This window comes from Ahaetulla prasina, chromosome 11 (assembly GCF_028640845.1).
Source record: "Ahaetulla prasina isolate Xishuangbanna chromosome 11, ASM2864084v1, whole genome shotgun sequence".
In the NCBI taxonomy this organism is placed as follows: Eukaryota; Metazoa; Chordata; class Lepidosauria; order Squamata; family Colubridae; genus Ahaetulla; species Ahaetulla prasina.
In genome coordinates this window covers 22,549,435-22,570,120 of record NC_080549.1, presented here as the reverse complement: position 1 = coordinate 22,570,120, position 20,686 = coordinate 22,549,435, and the positions used below count along the sequence as shown (strand labels likewise).

General features: G+C 40.1%; 1 protein-coding gene across 1 annotated transcript in view; it reads left to right on the top strand.

Moving 5' to 3' along the window:
• Positions 1-20,686, top strand: part of TRPC5 (transient receptor potential cation channel subfamily C member 5) — a 364,061-nt gene that overhangs the window by 309,247 nt on the left and 34,128 nt on the right. The window contains exon 7 of the mRNA XM_058154565.1: positions 11,174-11,369. Coding sequence (XP_058010548.1) covers positions 11,174-11,369 — 196 coding nt within the window. The remainder of the gene's footprint in view (positions 1-11,173; positions 11,370-20,686) is intronic.

The window sequence follows — 20,686 nt, the reverse complement described above, 5'->3', positions numbered from 1 at the left end:
AGATTGGAATGGAGTAATAGATACACGAAAGGACAAGAGAACTTTTTCTAAGAAGATACCTGCACATGCAAAGCTGCCTAAATCCTTTTTTGACATGATAGAAGATTTTGAGTTGAGAGATGTATGGAGACTGCGGAATTTGGAGGAAAGAGACTATACTTTTTTCTCTGATAGGCATCAATCCTTCTCACGTATTGATTTTATTTTAATTTCTAATGACTTGCTTTTTAAGGTGAAGAAAACTAAGATATTTCCAAGATGTTTGTCTGATCATAGTCCTGTTTGGATGGAATTGCAATATGGAAAAGAAGGTAGAAGAACTTGGAGATTAAATGAAAATTTGTTTAGATATCAGGATAATGTAAATCAATGTAAAAAGCAGATGAAAGAATTTTTTGATTATAATTTGAATAACGAAACATCGATAGAAATGGTTTGGGACACCAGTAAAGCTTTTATGAGAGGTGTATTAATATATATTAATAATAGACAGAGAAATAAGCAACAAAGACAGCGTAGGTATTTAGAAGAGGAAATTTATAAGAAACAACAATTATTAATACATAACCCGCATGATCAAAAACTTAAAGATGCAATAAAGTTATTACAGAATCAATTTAATATGATAATAGCTGATCAGGTGGCAACAAATATACAATATGCCAAACATAATACTTTTTGTAATGCAAATAGGCCTGGTAGGTGGTTAGCATATACCTTAAGGAAAAGACAAAAACAACGTACTATGGAAAAATAGAATATAAAGGTAAAGAGAGATACCAACAGGATAAAATTAAAAAAGCTTTTTTAGAATATTATACAAATTTATATCTTAAAGATAATATATTGAACAGGGATATTGATAATTATTTGAAGGAATATAAGGTTAAAAATTTAACTTTAGAACAAACGGATGAACTGAATCGGCCTATAACTTCTGAAGAAATTATTTTGGTAATTAAACAATTAAAAATGGGGAAAACTCCTGGTACGGATGGGCTTACAGTTAGTTATTATAGGAATTTACAGGATGAGATGTTAGGTCCACTTAAGGAATTATTTAATCAGATACAAATAGGAGGGGGAATTCCCCCCTCATGGAGAACCTCTTATTTCATTGATACCAAAAGAGGAACAGGATTGTTCTAAACCTGGGAATTATAGGCCAATCTCACTTTTAAATAATGATTATAAGATTTTTGTTAAAATAATAGCTAATAGATTAATGTTGATTTTGCAGCGAAGAATTCATAATGATCAATCTGGATTTATAAAAGGGAGACAGATGAGGAATAATGTTAGGCAGATTGTTAATTTACTGGAGTATTTAGAAAAGAAAAATTTTATTCCAGCAGCATTTATTTTTCTTGATGCAGAGAAAGCTTTTGATCGATTGCATTGGGATTTTTTATTTAAATTAATAGAAAAGATGCAATTTGGAGATGGTTTTTTAAGAATAATTAGGGCAATTTATGGAGAGCAAACAGCACAGATTATAATCAATGGTAGCTTAACAGAACCTTTTAAGATTGCGAAAGGAACAAGACAGGGATGTCCTTTATCACCATTATTGTTTATTTTAACTCTAGAACCATTATTGGATAAAATACGAGAAGTAAAGGAGATAGAGGGAATTAAAGTTAGACAACATGAATATAAGCTGAGAGCTTTTGCAGACGACCTGGTGATTACTTTATCAAACCCTATAAACTCTAGTAAATCTTTATTGGAAATAATTGATCAATATGGGAAGGTTTCAGGGTTTAAGGTAAATCAGAAAAAGACAAAAGTGATAATAAAAAATATGGCCAGACAACAGAAAGAAAAATTAGAGGAAATAACAGGATTTGAAATTGTAAAGAATGTTAAATACTTAGGGGTCTATATTACATTGTCAAATGTGAAATTGTATAAGAATAACTATGAGGTTTTATGGCAAAAAGTTCAGAAGGAGTTGATTGTTTGGAAAAAATTGCAATTATCCTTGCTGGGGAGAATTGCTGCTATTAAAATGAATGTTTTACCTAGATTTTTATTCCTCTTTCAGATGATACCAATAATTAAGAAAGATAAGAATCTTGAGGAATGGCAGAAGGGAATTAACAAATTCATATGGGAAGGTAAAAAAGCTAGGGTTAAAATGAAAATAATTCAAGATTCCCGGGAAAGGGGAGGTTTAAAAATGCCCAATTTTAAATTATACTATGAAGCAGCTGCTCTCTCTGTAATAAGTGATTGGTTTAATTTAACAGAGGAAAGAATTTTGAATATAGAAAGTTATGATTTGCTATATGGATGGCATGCATATTTAATTTATGACAAAAAAGTGGATAAGGCCTTTAAAAATCATGTGTTAAGATCTGCTCTTCTGCGTGTTTGGAAAAAATACTCTTACAAACTAAATTATAAGGTTCCTATATGGGCAAGTCCTAGACATACAATAGAGAATATAAATATAGAACAGAATCAGGAAATGATTACATATAAAGATCTTTTGTATACTGAAAGAGGTAATTTGCAATTAAAATCTCTGCACGTATTAAAAGAAGGGAAAAATTATACTTGGTTTCAATATGAGCAACTACGTGCTAGATGGAAGGAAGATCAGAAAATTGGTATAGAGCAGAACGAGGGAAATTTGGTAAAGCAAATTAGAAATCAGTCTCAGGAGCATATAAAGAGATTGTATAATGTGTTACTTGAAATAGATTCTGAAAGGGACTTGGTAAAGGACTGTATGATAAAGTGGGCACAAAATTTTCAGGAGCCAATATTATTGGAAACTTGGGAAAAAATTTGGGTTAGAAATGTTAAATTCACGCAGGCACAGAATCTGAGGAAAATTTTTTATAAAATGTTTTATAGATGGCATCTAGATCCTAAAAAATTATCGTGTATGTATCCAGATATGCAAGCAAAATGTTGGAGATGTAATTGTGATGATGCTACATATTTTCATATTTGGTGGACTTGTAAGAATATAAAGGCCTTTTGGATAAAAATTTGGTGGATTTTACAAAATGTTTTGAAAAAGAAGATAAAGTTCCTGCAATTTTTTTGTTGGGAATTATTACGGACTGTACAGTAATTGAGACTAAATTGATTTTAAATCTAATAACAGCAGCAAGATTACTAATAGGACAATACTGGAAGAAAAAAGAACTACCTACAATAGGAGAATGGATATTGAAAGTTGCCAATTTGGCTGAGATGGCGAAGATATCAGCCTTTTTGAAAGACAATACGCAAGAAAGATACTTAAAGGAATGGGAAAAATGGATTGACTATATTCAAAGTAGATATCAGACTAAGAGTTATCAGACTGTTTTTGAATGATTATGATGTATTATTTTTGTTTGTTTTCGGGGGAAGTTAGGAATTGATGATTGTAGGGGTATAATTAAGTTGGGACGAAATTTTTTTAGCATATGTTTGTTTTATTTTTAACTATACCTTGTGCTCGTTCCGGGAAGTCAGGGGGGGAGGGGGGTTGTGAAGGGAGGGGGAAGGGGAGGTGGGGGGAAAGGGGGGATAAATTTTCTGTAAAACTTTTTGAATAAAAAAAAAGAATATTTTTTGTTGTTGTTTTAACTATCAGATTAATATAATTCTCAAAGGTCAACTGTCTAAGTACTTTATTATTTCTTTAAAATGCTCTGAAATCACAAAAGCATTCGCCTCTTCTACCTTTAAGTATCATATTTTGATAGTTATTCAATATCATTTTCTGTCTTATTTTTAATATTGTCAATCTTAAAAATCAAGCGTCTAGGTATAAAGTCTTTCCATGGGGATGCTCTAATTCTTTAAGCATCAACCTTTTCTTTGAGTATCAACCTTTATATTACAATTACAATCCACAGTTGTCAAGTCTTTTAATCATTTTGTTTCAATTTGTTGCTTCTGCATTTCTTCTTGTTCCTTTAGGTGTCAGTCTTTACACTGCAATTGCAATCCACTGTTAGCAAACATTCCCATATAAGGTCAAGTCATTTATTTCTGCTTTCTTTCTTCTGCCTTTAGATGTCAACCTTTATATTGTAATTGTAATCCACAGTTAGCAAAAATCGCCATTTTGAAGCCAAAGTTCTTTGTTACAGTTTATTTCAATTTCTTATAATCCTTTGTGTTCAGAATTTTATACCAAATAGAAGGATGAAGCCAGGGTTCATTAAAATCCATTTTTAAAGTCCTGACCAGATCTGTTTTTCCCTTTTCTTTTTCTTTGCCTTTTAAAGCCAAATTTCTTTGTCTCCATTTGTTTCAATTTCTTGTCTTTTTTCCATCTCACAAATAGTTACAGTAATCCTTTGTAGCCAGAGTTTATCAAATATGTAGGGTTGGAGTGCAGTCAATTCAAAGTCTATTTTAAAGTCTTAATCAGATCTATATTCCCTTTTCTTCCCCCCACCCCCATCTCTTATAGTTGCTAAAATAGCCAATAAAAACTTCTAAAATTATTCAAAGTCAGTTACAGTTGGAAAGATTTTTAAAGTTCTCCAAAATTAATGAGAGTCCTTGAGATAGGTTCCAGACTGTCATTCCAGGTTTAGGTATCACTAATCTTCTTTAATTGTTTCCTTCCACTTTCTTTTCCTGTTTCAATTAGCCGCTGAAAATATTTTTTCTTAGCCTGTTCCCGGCAAATTTACTTTCCATGCCTCCCAGTGAGTTGATGATCACTCACCCGGCTTCAATGATCTTTTCAAAAAATTGTGTTTCCTTTCCTGCCCGAATCTTGTGGCTGTCTCCGGCTTTGAGGCAGCTGATGTCTGCTGCCATTCCTCCCCGGTGGGTCAGGGAAAAAATTCCGGGGCTACAGGGAGTTTGCTGCCTCCCTGCTCACCGTGGCGGCTCCCCCATTCTTCGCTGCCCCTTCAGGGCAGCTATGGTCCACGATGGACCCCCATTCCAGGGGGAATCTTGGCGGTCACCCCGGAGCTATCGGGGTGACCAACCGTTCCATCGTGACACTGGCCACACCTCTCATAATCTTCATTTTTTCTTTTTTTTATTTTCAGTCCTGCCACTTTGCCATATTCTCCTATTTTATCTATCAGTTTGGTTATAGATTCTAATGGATCTTCAATAATAAAGACCAGGTCATCTGCAAAGGCTTGTAATTTGTATTCTTCCTTTTGAATTTTCATGCCTTTTATTCCTTCTTCTTCTCTTATATTTGTTTAAAACTTCCAGTGTTAAGACAAACAGTAGAGGTGACCGTGGGCAACCTTGTCTTGTACCTTTTTTTATTTGAATAGATTCTGTCAATTCCCCGTTTATCATTACTTTAGCTGTTAGTTTATGGCTTCTATAGCCTTAGTGAACTTTCCACCAAAGCCCATCTGTTCCAATTGTAACAGCATAAACCGCCAGTTCACGTTATCAAAAGCTTTCTGTGCATCAAGAAAAATCAAAGAGGCTGACGTTGCTGCAACACGTCCAGTTTTCTGGTTGCTCTGGGATAACCGGCGATATTCTCTTCATCCAGACGGTCCAATCCGGACCTCACTGTCCAGTCAGGACAGTGATAGTCTAGGGCACCTCCTGTGGACCCTGGGGATACCGCAAACCCCCCAGTGGAAAAGCCCTTTTTTCCAGGGAAGTAGATCTGGCTCAACAAGCTGCTGAAGTGGGGACAGCTCCCTGACAGAAAAATGGAAGTAAATGTGCTGGTGTGGTGAGAGATGTTTCTATTAAAACTTTTCTTTTTGAAACACCCTGAGAATTAAAGAAGGAGATAAAATAGAGGAAAAAGAAAGTGAGTGGCGAAATTAAGACTTTGAAGGAAAATTTTACTATCCTGCCATTTTTTTAAAAAAAAATTGTGCTGGAGGGAATGCCCATATTGAAGAAAATATTGAAACTGGACTGAAGTCTGTTAGAACTGTAATTTGTATTTTTTAAGGATTAATGACAGTTAAGGCTCTTCTTGGATTGGACACACAAGGAATTTGTCTTGGTACATATGCTCTTAGTTTACATAAAAGAAAAGATACCTTCATCAAGGTACAACACTTACAACACTTAATGATAGTCATAGGCTACAAATAAGCAATCAGGAAACAATATCAGTATAAATTGTAAGGATACAAGCAACAAAGTTACAGTCATAAGTGGAAGGAGATGGGTGATGGGAATGAGAAGATTAACAGTAGTGCAGATTTAGTAAATAGTTTGACAGTGTTGAGGGAATTATTTGTTTAGCAGAGTGATGGCGTTTAGGAAAAAACTGTTCTTGTGTCTAGTTGTTCTGGTGTGCAGTGCTCTATAGCATCGTTTTGAGAGTAGGAGTTGAAACAGTATATGTCCAGGATGGTCTGTAAATATTTTCAAAGCCATCTTTTTGACTCATGCAGTACACAGGTCCTCAATGGAAGGCAGGTTGGTAGTAATTGTTTTTTCTGGAGTTCTGATTATCCTCTGAAGTCTGTGTCTGTCTTGTTGGGTTGCAGAACCAAACCAGACAGTTATAGAGGTGCAGATGACAGACTCAATAATTCCTCTGTAGAACTGGATCAGCAGTTCCTTGGGCAGTTTGAGCTTTCTGAGTTGGCACAGAAAGAACATTCTTTGTTGTCCTTTTTTAATGACGTTTTTGATGTTAGCTGTCCATTTTAGATCTTGCGATATGGTAGAACCTAGAAATTTGAAGGTTTCTACTGTTGATACTGTGTTGTCTAGTATTGTGAGAGGTGGAAGTATAGAAGGATTTCTCCTAAAGTTTACCACCATTTCTAAGGTTTTGAGTGTGTTCAGTTCCAGATTGTTCTGGTCGCACCACGAGGCTAGTCGTTCAACCTCCCGTCTGTATGCGGATTCATCATTGTCTCGAATGAGACCGATCACTGTTGTGTCATCTGCGAACTTCAGTAGTTTAACAGATGGAGTCATTGGTATACAGAGAGAAGAGAAGTAGGGAGAGCACACAGCCTTGGGGGTCCACTGTGCTAATTGTACAGATATCTGATGTGATTCTGCTTAGCTTTACCCGCTGCTTCCTGTTTGTTAGGAAGCTTGTGATCCACTTACAAGTCTGTTCAGGTACCTGTAGCTGGTTTAGCTTAGTTAGAAGAGTGTCTGGAATATAGGTGTAAAATGAAACCAATATGAGCACCCAGCAATCAAAAGAGAATTGAATTTCTACTCCCTCCCCCATTGTTTACTTCTTATCTGTTTGATCAACTTAATGCCTCAGCAGTAGACCAGATAGGCCAATAGCCTGTGTCTGTCTCCCAAGAGAAAGAACAAATGTTTTTCCTCCCAAATAAAGCTGACAAAAACCCGTGATCTTGCCAACAAGAGGAGACAGCTCAAGTCCTAGTGTAAATTAACTCCAAAGCACTGCAAACTCATTAATTCTCACTGCTGTTATTAGTTGTCCCAGCATACTTTTAAAGCATTCTTTTTATTGTCTACTTTGGACTTGCCCAACCTTTTTCTGTTGGACAACACTCTATTAAAGACATCGTTAAAGTTCTCTCTGTTGGTTCAGAATGTGACAACCAGCCTGTTCTTTGTCCTTACATATTCACAATAAGTGATTTTATATTTTTTTTTACTAGTTAGTGTTTGTAACTGTTAGCAAATTTAGTTAGTCCTTCTTATCATGACTTTGGTTGACAGGGATACTAAAAGAATGCATCTGGGAGAGTTGTTCAAAGTTCAGTCTTTTGGCAAAGACCATATGCAAAAAGGCCTTGATACCATGTCCAGATTTGGCTTAATAACAAATATATTTTGGGGGGATTTGGACTCAAGAACTATGGCAGATTGCAGATAGCTAAACCAGGGGTTGGCAACCTGTGGCCCTGGAGCCTCTTTGGGCCATCTACTATGGCTCCCTCTCAGCTTATCCCATCACTAGCTGGCCCCTCCCCTCCCCTTCCAGTCACTCCTCACCTGGCCTGAGAGAGTAAGGGCAATAGTGGGGGATCCTCCCATTTTGAATTGTCTTCTGCTGTTTGGGAGGGGTCAGAATGAGTAGGCCCGAGTAATTCCAATCCGTGGCTGACTTCCTCTGATGGCTGAGCCAAAGGAACACATGCCGTATGAGTGAGGTTTGTTTGTTCATTCCTGACATCCTGTCCGGGCATGGGGCCAGGGCCGGGGGCTGGAGGCATGACAGGCCATTCATTATCAGACTCCGAGTCTGATAGCAGGCCCGGGAGGAGACAGGAGAGGCCCGGCTGAAGAGAGGACGGAGGACGAGGCACAACATGTCTTCAAGGAAAAGTCCAGTTGCCTTTTGAAAAGCCACCGTTGGATGACTGAGAATCTCATCACTCATCACTAAGTGATTATTTTATTTTTGGACTTTTTTCGCCATGGTCAATAGATGAATCACAGGATCATTAAACGTTTGTGACTTCCCCATTGACTTTGCTTGTTGGAAGCTCCTTGGACAGTCCTATGACTCTGGGATACTGCAACTATTTGTAAATACATGCTGATTGCCAAGTACCCAAATTTTGATTACGTTATCTTGACGATGCTATGACAGTCGTAAGTGCAAGGACCAACTACAAGTCATTTTCTTCAATATGGGCATAATTTCAAACAACCATTAAATGAATGGCCATAAATTGAGGACTACTTGTACTGGTCTTTCATATATTTGGACTGGCAGACTATCCAGAGGAATATCTTCATTACATTAAGAATGCTGCCAAAACATTCTGAGACAACTTGGGGATTTTAGTCCAAGCACATTAGAGGGCACCAATTAGTGGACATTGGTTGAATAATATTTGTAAACAGGCAGAAATAATGCAGTAGATGTTGCAAAAGGGAAGAAGCATGGACAAGCATCTCCTATTTGGAAAAAAAAATTCCTCATTTCTAGAAGAGTTTGCATCTAGACAGCAGAACATACTTCTCAAATTCACACTTACTTTTCTCTCCTCTCTCCCTCCTCCTTGATTTTTGTAGTGCCTATAATAATGTGGTGTTCTTTGAGTGATATCTGGAATGGATTTTGCTGCAGAACTAGAAAGTAAAAAATAGCTCTGGTGTCAAAAGCTGAGAGCATATGCACCAAGACAAATTCCTTGTGTGTCCAATCACACTTGGCCAATAAAAATTCTATTCTATTCTATTCTATTCTATTCTATTCTATTCTATTCTATTCTATTCTATTCTATTCTATTCTATTCTAAAAGCAGCTGCATTGATATTAGTTTTCCTCCCTTCTCTTACACGTTTAATTTCTGTGCCAGCTTAACAGATGTAGAGTCTCTACTATAGACTTCCAGAAGTGTTTTCACATGAGAAAAATGCTCAGTGGCTTCTCTGACTTTGTGTCCTGGTTTTCCAAATGCCATATTAAGGGAGAAATCTCAGACTATTCATTCAAGATTCAGATTGAACTGGGCCCTAGCCAGGAAGATAGCACTTAGCAATAGCAATTAGACTTCTATACTGCTTCACAGCACTTTACAGCCCTCTCTAAGCAGTTTATAGAGTCAACATCTTGCCCTCAACAATCTGGGTCCTCACTTCACCAGCCTCGGAAGGATGGAAGGCTGACAGAGTCGGTCAGGATTGAATTGCTGGCGGAGTTAGCCTGCAATACTACATACTAACCACTGTGCCACCATGGCTCTTAAGCTGCAGTTCATTGGTGGGAAAAGTAAGGTCCTACACTTAGACAGGAAAAACCAAATGCACAGGTACAGAATAAGTGGTACGTGATTCAACAGTAAAGACTGTGAGAGTTATCTAGGTGCCCTGGTGAACTTCTACTTAAGAATGAGCCATCATTGTACTGCAGCTGCTAAAAAAGCCAATGCAGTGATGGATTATGTCAAAAGAGGGAGACAGGTAGTCCTAGATGACCACAGTTGAGCCCAAACATCTGTTGCCAGGTGAAACATTTGTTAAGTGATTTTTGTCCCATTTTATGACTTTTCTTGCCATAGTTGCTAAGTGAATCACTGCAGTTATTAAGTTAGTAACACAGATGTTAAGTGAATCTGGCTTCCCCATTGACTTTGCTTATCAGAAGGTCACAAAAGGGCATCACATGACCCCGGGGCACTGCAACTATCATAAATATGAGTCAATTGCCAAGCATCCGAATTTTGATCATGTGACCATGGAGATGCTGCAATGGTTGTGAAAAACTATCATAAGTCTTTTTTTTCTATGTTGTTGTGACTTTGAATGATCATTAAATGAACTATTGTAAGTCAATGACTACCTGTAGTATCAAAATTAGAAGAAGCGATAGTACTGCTGCATACATGCAGTGAGCCCACGCTTGGAATATTGCATCCAGTTCTAGTCACCATAATACAAAAGAGATGCTGATATCCTAGAAAAAGTGCAGAGAAGAAGAATAAAGATGATAAGGGAACTGGAGGATGGACAGCTAAGGGAGCCAAGTATGATTAACCTTACAAAGATTACCAAAAACTATCTACCATTGACCTCACTCCATTCCTAAGAGGTCTGTAAGGGGTGTGCATAAGAGCACAATCATGCCTACCGTTCCTGTCCTATTGTTTCCTTTCGTTATATCCAATTAATATAGTTATTACATACTCATATTTATGCTTATATATTGTATAATTATTTCATGTTTATGCTTATATATACTGTGTGACAAAATAAATAAATTAAATAAATAAATAAATAAATAAATAAATAAATAAATAAATAAATAAATAAATAGATTAAAGATAGCTGTCTTCTGATACCTGAGGGGCTGTCATGGGGAGGAGGGGTTGATTTGTTCTCCAAAGAACCAGAAGGCAGGACAAAAAGTAATGAGTGGAAGCTTGTTAAAGAGAGATCCAACCTGAAAATAAGGAGGAAGTTCTTGACAGTGAGAATGATTAATTAATGGAACAGCCTGCTTTTCAGAATTGTGGGTATTCCATCACTGGGGATTTTCAGGAAAAGATTGAACAACCATTTATCAGGATGGAATAAGATCTGCTGTCTTGGAGAGAGGGTTGGATTAGAAGACCTCCAAGGTCTTTGCCACCCCTATGATTCTACATCAGGGATAAGCTGAAAGCATAAAAGAAACTATACCGGTTGGGAAGTACGAAGATGTAAGTCCAAAAACTTTGGATGTACCAGCTCATGAGAAAGATAAATGATGTATCTGTTCTCCCAGATTCAATCAAATCTATTAAAACAATTATTTATCTTTTGTTTTTTGCAGACTCTTTGAAACTCTTCAGTCTCTCTTCTGGTCAGTGTTTGGTCTATTGAACCTCTACGTCACGAATGTCAAAGCCAGGCATGAATTCACAGAGTTTGTTGGGGCCACCATGTTTGGAACATACAACGTCATCTCCTTGGTGGTTTTGCTAAACATGCTCATTGCCATGATGAACAACTCCTATCAGCTTATAGCAGTGAGTTAGATACATTGCTGTCCCTTCCATTTGCCTGTGAACTAGGCATTGAGTTGGATGTGTGTGTGTCTGGAGCTAGTAGACGTGTCGATTTATGCAGCAAATGTGAAACTCATTTGCTGTGTTCTCAGGTGTTAGTGGTTGTCAATTCTGTTCAATGATGGTAATGCAGTAAAACAATTGGCAGCAATTGGCAGAAGGTAGGGAAGCAGGAGAGGAACTATCCAACACCCACACAAACACACCCACACATACATACATAGAGAAAGAGAGAGAGAGAGAGAATATGTGTATTCTTCTGTATTTAGAGAGATATTTAATGTTTAGAGTGGCCTTAGCTTAACAAACCATATACAATCTAATAAAGAATTTATGCAATGATGTTATGCAATGCCAGGTCCGTTATAAATAAAGCCCCCCTCATCTCTGATCTTATACAGGAGGGGTGTGTGGACCTGATTGGCATTTCGGAGACCTGGTTGGGCATGGAAGGGGGGGGTTCCCCTGGTAGAGATGTGCCCACCGGGTTTCCGTGTGTTCCATAAGGCGAGGGCCCAGGGTAGGGGTGGGGGAGTGGCGGTTATTATCAACGAGAGTCTTGAGCCGAGGGAGATCACTGTGCCACAGATAACTGGATGTGAGTCCCTCCTTGTGAAGTGGGGCCGTGGGGTTCAGGTGGGTTTACTGATCACGTACCTGGCTCCTTGCTGCGTGACAGAAACCCTGCCTGAGCTGTTGGAGGTGGTCGTCAGGATGGCAGTAGAGACCCCAAGGCTTATGGTCATGGGGGATTTCAATCTGCCGTCGGTGGGGATAGCATCCACATCAGCTCGGGAGTTCATGGCTTCCATGACGGCCTTGAACCTGACCCAGTTATTGAACGACCCCACTCACATCAGGGGAAACACTCTGGATTTGATTTTTGTCTCTGGACAGTGGTTGAATGATCTGGAATTAGGGGAGTTAGTTATCAGACCCCTGTCATGGTCAGATCATTCGCTCCTTCAGCTGGACTTTCGAACCGCTGACCCCCGCCGCAGGGAGATGGAACTGACTCGCTGGTTCCGTCCCAGGCGCCTGATGGACCCTGAAAGGTTCCAGACAGAGCTTGGGCCATTCCCTGAGGATTTAGCCCACGACTCGGCTGGAGCTCTGGTTGCCGCCTGGGATCGGGCGGCAGCTGGTGCTCTAGATTGAGTCGTGCCTTTGCGGCCTCTGACCCGGTGCCGATCTCGTTTAGCCCCTTGGTACTCCGAGGGGCTGAGGGAGATGAAGTGCCGGAAAAGACACCTAGAGAGAATCTGGAGGGCCAACCGCTCCGAATCTGACCGGACACTAGTTAGGTCTCAAATTCGGACCTATCTAGTGGCGATGAGGCTGGCAAAACGGGAGTATTTTTCCAACCTCATTGCATCAGCAGATAACCGCCCAGCTGCCCTGTTTAGGATGACCCGCTCGCTCCTCCATCAGGGAGCGGTAGAGGACCCCTTAAGGGGTCGAGCTGAGGAATTTGGACAATATCTGTTTGATAAAATCGCTCAGATTCGGGAGGGGTTGGACACAGATTGGGTAGATCCGGGCGGGGTGGGGGAGGCAGGTCTTGATGTTACTATCTGGGATGAGTTTGATTCTGTGACTCCTGAGGACATGGACAGGTTAATGGGGGGATTGAATGCGACCACATGTTTATTGGACCCGTGTCCCTCCTGGTTGGTACTGACCACCCGGGAAGTGACACAAGGCTGGCTCCAGAAAATTGTGAACGCTTCTTTGATGGAGGGTGTTTTCCCTACTGCCTTGAAAGAGGCGGTGCTGAGCCCCCTCCTCAAGAAGCCTTCCCTGGACCCAGCTATTTTAGCAAATTATCATCCTGTCTCCAACCTTCACTTTGTGGCAAAGATTGTCGAGAGTGTGGTTGCACGACAGTTGCCCCAGTACCTGGATGAAACTGTCTATCTTGATCCATTCCAGTCCGGTTTCCGGCCTGGTTACAGCACAGAAACAGCCTTGGTCGCGTTGGTTGATGATCTCTTGAGGGCTCGGGACAGAGGTTGTTCCTCTGTCCTGGTCCTATTAGATCTCTCAGCGGCTTTTGATACCATCGACCATGGTATCCTGCTGCGCCGGCTCGGGGGACTTGGATGGGGGGCACTGTTCATCGGTGGTTCTCCTCCTACCTCTCCGACTGGTTGCAGACGGTGTTGACAGGAGGGCAGAGATCGGCCCCGAGGTGCCTCTTATGTGGGGTGCCACAAGGGTCGGTTCTCTCGCCTCTTCTGTTCAACATCTATATGAAGCCGCTGGGTGAGATCATCCGTGGTCTTGGGGTGAGTTGTCATCTATACGCTGATGATACTTTCCACCCCTAACCACCCCAACGAGGCTGTTGAAGTGATGTCCCAGTGCCTGGAGGCCGTACGGGTCTGGATGGGGAAGAACAGACTCAGACTCAATCCCACCAAGACTGAGTGGCTGTGGATGCCGGCGGCCCAGTACAGTCAGCTAATTCCATCGCTGACCATTGGGGGCGAGCTATTGGCCCCCACGGAAAGGGCTCACAATCTGGGCGTCCTCCTGGATGTATGGCTGTCTTTAGAAGATCATATGACGGCCGTCGCCAGGTTTCATCAGGTTCGTCTGATACGCCAGTTACGCCCCTTTCTGAATCGGGCTTCCTTATGCACGGTCGCTCATGCCCTTGTTACATCCTGCCTGGACTACTGTAATGCTCTCTACATGGGGCTCCCCTTGAAGGGTACCCAGAGACTCCAACTGGTCCAGAATGCGGCTGCGCGGGTGATAGAGGGAGCACCTTGTGGCTCCCATGTAACACCCCTCCTGCTCAGTCTGCACTGGCTCCTGGTGGTCTTCTGGGTTCACTTCAAGGTACTTGTTATCACCTTTAAAGTGCTCCATGGCTTAGGGCCGGGATATTTACAGGACCGCCTACTGCCACCAGTAGCCTCTCACTGACCAGTGCGCTCTCACAGAGAGGGCCTCCTCCGGATACCGTCAGCTAAACAATGTTGGCTGGCGACCTCCAGGGGGAGGGCCTTCTCTGTGGGGGCTCCTACCATTTGGAATGAGCTCCCTCTGGGGCTTCGTCAACTCCCCGACCTCAGGACCTTCCGCCGCGAGCTGAAGACATTGTTGTTTCGAAGAGCAGGACTAGCGTGAACATAGTTTTAAATTGGGGTTTTAAATCAGGGATTTTAAACGGGGTTTTAAATTTGTATTTAAAAGTTTTAGGCCATCGATTGAATAAGTTTTCTATTCTTTTTTTAGCTGTTTTATAAGTATTCTATGTTTTCTGTTGTTTTTATTGGCTGTGAACCGCCCTGAGTCCTTCAGGAGAAGGGCGGTATACAAATATAATAAATAAATAAATAAATAAATAAATAAATAAATTCAGGGTTCAAATGAAAGGTCCTTGATGCTCTTTCAGTTTGGTGGTTTTTTGGTAGGTGTTTCTTTACCCAACTAGGTAATATCATTAGTGCTAGAATGGAGAGAGTTGTGGGAGGAGGATGACGACGACTATGAGGTCCTTGGTGCTCTCTGAGTTTGGTTGTTTTCTTGCAGATGTTTCATTACCAAAACTAGATAGCATCATCAGTGCTAGAAGGGAAAGAGGTTTCTGGAAAGAAGGAGAAGGAGAAGGAGAAGGAGAAGGAGAAGGAGAAGGAGAAGGAGAAGGAGAAGGAGAAGGAGAAGGAGAAGGAGAAGGAGAAAGAGGAGAAAAACTGTGGGGTCCTTGGTGCTCTCTGAGTTTGGTTGTTTTCTTGCAGATATTTCATTACCCAAACTAGGCAACATCTGTGCTAGTTGCAAGAAAGCAGCCAAGCTCTGAGAGCACTAAGTACCCCTCATATACAATTCTCTTTGGGCATTCTTCAACTTATGACCACAATTAGGACTGGAATTTCCATTGCTAATCAAGGGGGTTATTAAGTGAGTCACACCCAATTTTATGATCTTTTTTGCCATTGCAGTCCTTAAGTGAATCATGAGCTTGTTAAGTGAATCTGGTTTCAGCTGGGAAGGTCACAAATGGCAATCAAATGGCCATCAAATGGCCTGGGATGTTGTAATCATCATAAAAACATGCCAATTGCCAAGTGCCTGAAATTTGATCAAGGGCACTGCAGAAGTCATAAGTGGGAATACCAGTTGTAAGTCACTTTTTGGGTGCTGGTATAACTTCAATCCATCATTAAACAAATAGTTATGAGTTGAGGGTTCCTAATGGTGGAGCTGTGGTGGCGCAGTGGCTAGAATGCAGGCTACCGTATTATTCGGAGTATAGGATGCACCGAAGTATAAGACGCAGCTTAGTTTTTGAAGAGGAAAATAGGAAAAAAAATCTGCCTACCAGGTATTCATCTGGCTAGCATCCTTAGTCTGCTCAACTTTAGCACATTAGTTTGCTGGTTTTGAGTGCATGCACACACTTTTTATCCCCTTCTTGGGGATAAAAAGCAGCTTCTAAAGCACACCTGATCTTTGGAGAAAGAAGCAATGAGAAAAGCAGGTGAAGCTCAGAAGATCTCACTTGCTAGCACCTCGTTAGGGCTGAAAAAAAGCTTCTAAAGCACAACTGAAAGTTGGAGGGAGCTGTTTTGACCAAGGCCCAAGTAGTGATTACCAAATACAATTCAGTCCTAAACAAACTTATTTTATTAAAACAGCTGAGCATTAATTCATTCTCAGCCTAGTCCAAAACAAATTCTTCCTAAACTTCCTTCAGCCTTATCACCAATCTTTATTGTCTTTGGCCACCTGGCAAAGGCTTTTCTTGGCAAAACCGCCACAAAGTTCAAGAGACGCTGACAAGAAGCAATGGAATCAACGTTGCTTTTCCACAAAGAACCCAACGGCTCATTGCTGCTCTTTTAAGCCTTATGGGAGTGGCCAATCATCTTCTGGCCTTACTCCAGGGTCATCCTTTTTGCTTCAGCTTCTCTTGCCTTCTGGCAGCTCTTTTCATGTATGCACTAGGAACAGGGTCCTCCTGTTCCTCTGCCTCTCTGCTGTCCACCTCTGGAGGCTGCAGAGTCCATGCATCGCTCCCAGATGGCCCTGGCCCCATCTCTGCCTCCGACGCAGAGCCCTCATCTGGGCCTTCCCCTGACTCCAGGACTGGCCCGTTGTCCTTCCCAGCCTCCTCACTGTCCGACTCTGCTGCCAGGTCTGCAGGCTGCTGGCAGACCACAACAGGAGCAGGCAAAGTGCCGAAGATCACTTCACTTGCTAGCAATTTGTTAGGGCTGAAAAAAAGCTTCAAAAAATACATTTGGAGTATAAGATGCACCCAAATTTTCAGCCTCTTTTAGGGGGGGAGTGCATCTTATACTCTGAAAAATACAGTAATTCTGCTGGCTAATTCTGCTGACTGTCAGCAGTACAATCCTGACTGGTTCAAGGTTGACTCAGCCTTCCATCTTTCTGAGGTCAGTAAAATGAGGACTCAGATTGTTGGTTGGCAATATGCAAATAATGCTATTATTGTAAACTATGGGGCAGCATATAAGCCTAACTGTTATTGTTACCTGTACATATTCTTTTAAATGGAGATGGAGATAGAAATAATGATCTTGATAACATTGGAGAATGTTGGAGAAGGAGAAAATAGACTACCCATATGGATAAGTTGGGTTAATATATTTGGAGAAATTGAACAGCAGATTGGCTCATAAATTAACCAAACTCACAAAGATTAAAACTAATTGAAAGGTTAAATCTAATAAAATTTAATTTAACAGCTAGATCTTTAGCTGATTTTGTTAAATGTGTTATGGGAACGCATCCAATAGGTCTGCATTCATTCATGCTCTGCCTTTTCGTCAAAAGTTCATGATGGCCCTCATCATATGCCATCCTCTATCAAATCCCCTGTCTTAGCCCAATATATTCTCCACTACACCACATTATATGGATCAGGTTTGCTTAAGACCAGGACCCTCCACCTTGCCAACTTTAAGACTTGTGGACTTCAACTCCCAGAGAGAAAGAGAAAGAGAGACACAGAGAGACAGAGACAGAGAAGAGACAAGAGAGACAGAGAAAGAGAGACAAAGAGACAGGGGGGAGAGGAAGAGAGAAAGAGAGAGAGAGAAGAAGAGAGAGAGAGAGAGACAGAGAGAGACAGAGAGAGAGAGGAAGGAAGAGGAGAGGAAGAGAGAGAGAGAGAAAGAGACAGAGAGAGAGGAAGGAAGAGAGAGGAAGAGAGAGAGAGAGAAAGAGACAGAGAGAGAGGAAGGAAGAGAGAGGAAGAGAGAGAGGAAGAGAGACAGACAGAGAGAGAGAAAGAGACAGAGAGAGACAAAAATGAGAGAGAGAGACAGAGAAAGACAGAGAGAGACAGAGAGAGAGAAGTGAACAGCACACTTGAGGCCAGGTGTGGCAAGATGTGGCTGGGAGGGGAGGGTGAGGTGGGGTTGGGCATGGCAAATAATTTAACAACTGGTTTTCTGTCCTAATGATCAGCTGGGTAGGTATGGTTGGGGTGGGTCTTGTGACTGGGTGGGACTGAGTGATGTTGGGTTTGCCATGTCCACCTAATCACACCAGTTGTTAAGAAAAGAAAACACCAGGTGTTTTCTTTTCTGTGGGAAATGAGTGCAAATGGCTCTTTGAGTGTTTAAGGTTGTAGACCCCTGCTGTAGACTGTCTTACTGCATTAACTTGCATTTTGAAATCTTTTACTGCGCCTAAAGAGAGCTACCCTATCTTTTAAATCAGTGCATCTGACTAAGAGAAAGTCACTAATTCAGTTCAAAATATCAGCAGACTTTTGCTTAGCCCATCAGTGGAGATTAATCTCATGTAATAACATTTCCTTGAACACTTGCTCAGGGGGGCTTTCTGCTTGGATGGATGTTCTCATCTAACTATCATTCAAAAAGCCAGAAAAATCTTTGGGCTTTGTGAACGCAAATGGAATATGCCATCAGGAGTAAAATGGGCAGCTGATCTATCTCCATGAGGCCAAAGATCAGCAGTGCTCATCAATGGCTTGAAGCCACCGTATTGGTCACGATGCTGACGTTACCTTGCCAATTTTTCCCTTTGTCATTATTTGAGGAACTTTACAATGACAGTGGCCTTCTGGAGGTGTATGTTGACCATTTGGGGGAAGAAGAGATGAGTCTGCCATGGTGTCTGGAAATCAGTAAACTAGGTTTTTAAATGCCCGATTCTTATAGAAGAAGGATGCTTTCTCCAGTACGCACAGGCTATCCCTTTCTATAATTTGTTCTCAGTTTAATTCAAACTACTTGACATACACTGCAATAGTGAATTGTAGAGAAAGTGGGAGCCACCCATGTTTACTTTTTAATAAGGGGATTTGATAGATTCATGGAGGGCCATGTTAAGGATAGCTACTGGTCTTAGTGGATTTATGCTTCTTCCAGATCAGAAGTAGCATCGTCTGAATGCCAATTGTTTGGAGGGTGGCAACAGAAGAGGGATGCCACTGTTTTGTCATGGTTTCTGAGCTTTCTGAAGGCATAAGGTAGGGGACCCAGATGAGCAATCAATATATGAAAAAAAGCCACTAAATCAATCAACTGCTTGGAATCCCTCTCATGAAAAGGAGAGGATTTGGAATTGCCAATAAGCACTCCAAAGAGCAGCTCCTCATGAGCAGACCACAACACAGTGGACTTCAGTGAATTTAAAGTTTTGGGACCCAAAAAAGTGCCATCTGTGGTAAAATGGGCAGCTAATGAAATTTGATAAATAAATAAAATTTTTCCCAGTGCCACTTTTTGGCACTTTTCAGAACACGATTGGTTCACACAGTTCCTTTTTAAATCACTTCTGGAAATTGCTTGTTAATTGATTTTTGAACATTAAAAACATGCAGAACAAATTTCATTACCAATTCCCCTTCAAACCTCATAAAAAAAACAACCGTTTCATATAGGTTTAAGGAATTTTTTAAAAAATCTTAGAATAAACAGTGAAAGGGTGATTAGAATGTTGATTTTGGACGGTTATAAAGAACTAAAAGGCCAGACAGATTTGATATAAGAATTTGAAATTAATTATAAGAATCCTTTCTGTGGGGAAATGTTGTTTGGAATATATTAAGAGTCTGAAATTAGGTACAAGAAACCGTCCCATAGGAAAATGCTGTTGATTGGGGAAAAACATGATAAAAGGGGACTTTGAAGATTGGATAGTAAAGAGAACTAGAAAAAAATAAAGAATTATAATTAAAGGAGAAGAACTATTAATATAGAGTGGAGCAAATTACTTTAATTCAAGGACATTTAAAAAATGTACCCAGAAGTTACTTTTAAGATTGTCTACTATTATAAAACTGGATTTAAAAGAGGTTATATAAGAGAAGTAAGCTTTACTAAAAAAAAAGAATGAGGTTGAGGTTGATTTGAACATGGAGCTAAAATGACACTTCAAGAATGATATGGGGGAAAAATGTTACATTGGATAAAATCAGCTGATGTTTTAATAATGAAAAGGGTATTCAAATAAAAAATGAGAACAATCATTTGTTAGATTGTTTATTTTAGATTTATAAGACAGACTTGAAGTCTTGAAGAATCTATTGAGGAGAGACAAAGAAAATGAAAAGAAATCAAATTATGGGACATATTTAAAAGGATTAAAGAGCAAGATTGTTAAGGCAAAGGAAAGGAATCTAACACTGGTTTATTTGATCAATATTTTTTTTTTATTTGAATTTATATCCCGCCCTTCTTTGAAGACTCAGGGCGGCTTACACAGTATTAAGCAATAGTCTTCATCCATTTGTATATTATATACAAAGTCAACTTTTATTGCCCCCAACAATCTGGGTCCTCATTTTACTTACCTTATAAAGGATGGAAGGCTGAGTCAACCTTGGGCCTGGTGGGACTTGAACTTGCAGTAATTGCAAGCAGCTGTGTTAATAACAGACAGACTTAGTCTGCTGCGCCACCAGAGGCCATCATAAACATAAACAACATAAATGTATATGTTGTTTATAGACATGAGAATGGGAAGAAGAGATCTTTTGTTGTTGCTGTTGCTGTTTTTAGAAAAAGTAAAAAGTTATTGTGTGAAAAGTAGAGTAAAGAAATATAAAATTGGTTAAAGTTAACATATATACATGCTGCTACTTCTGGTAAATCTGATTTTTTTTTGCTGATTAGAATTTAATTATGTTTTAAGAATTTATTTATAGAAAAAGATGAGATATGGAAGAAGAGATATTTCGATATATTAGTAGGAAAGGCAATACAATATTGAAATTATCTAATTTGTGATGAAAGGGAAAGTCATTTGTGTTTATTTTCTTTGTTCCT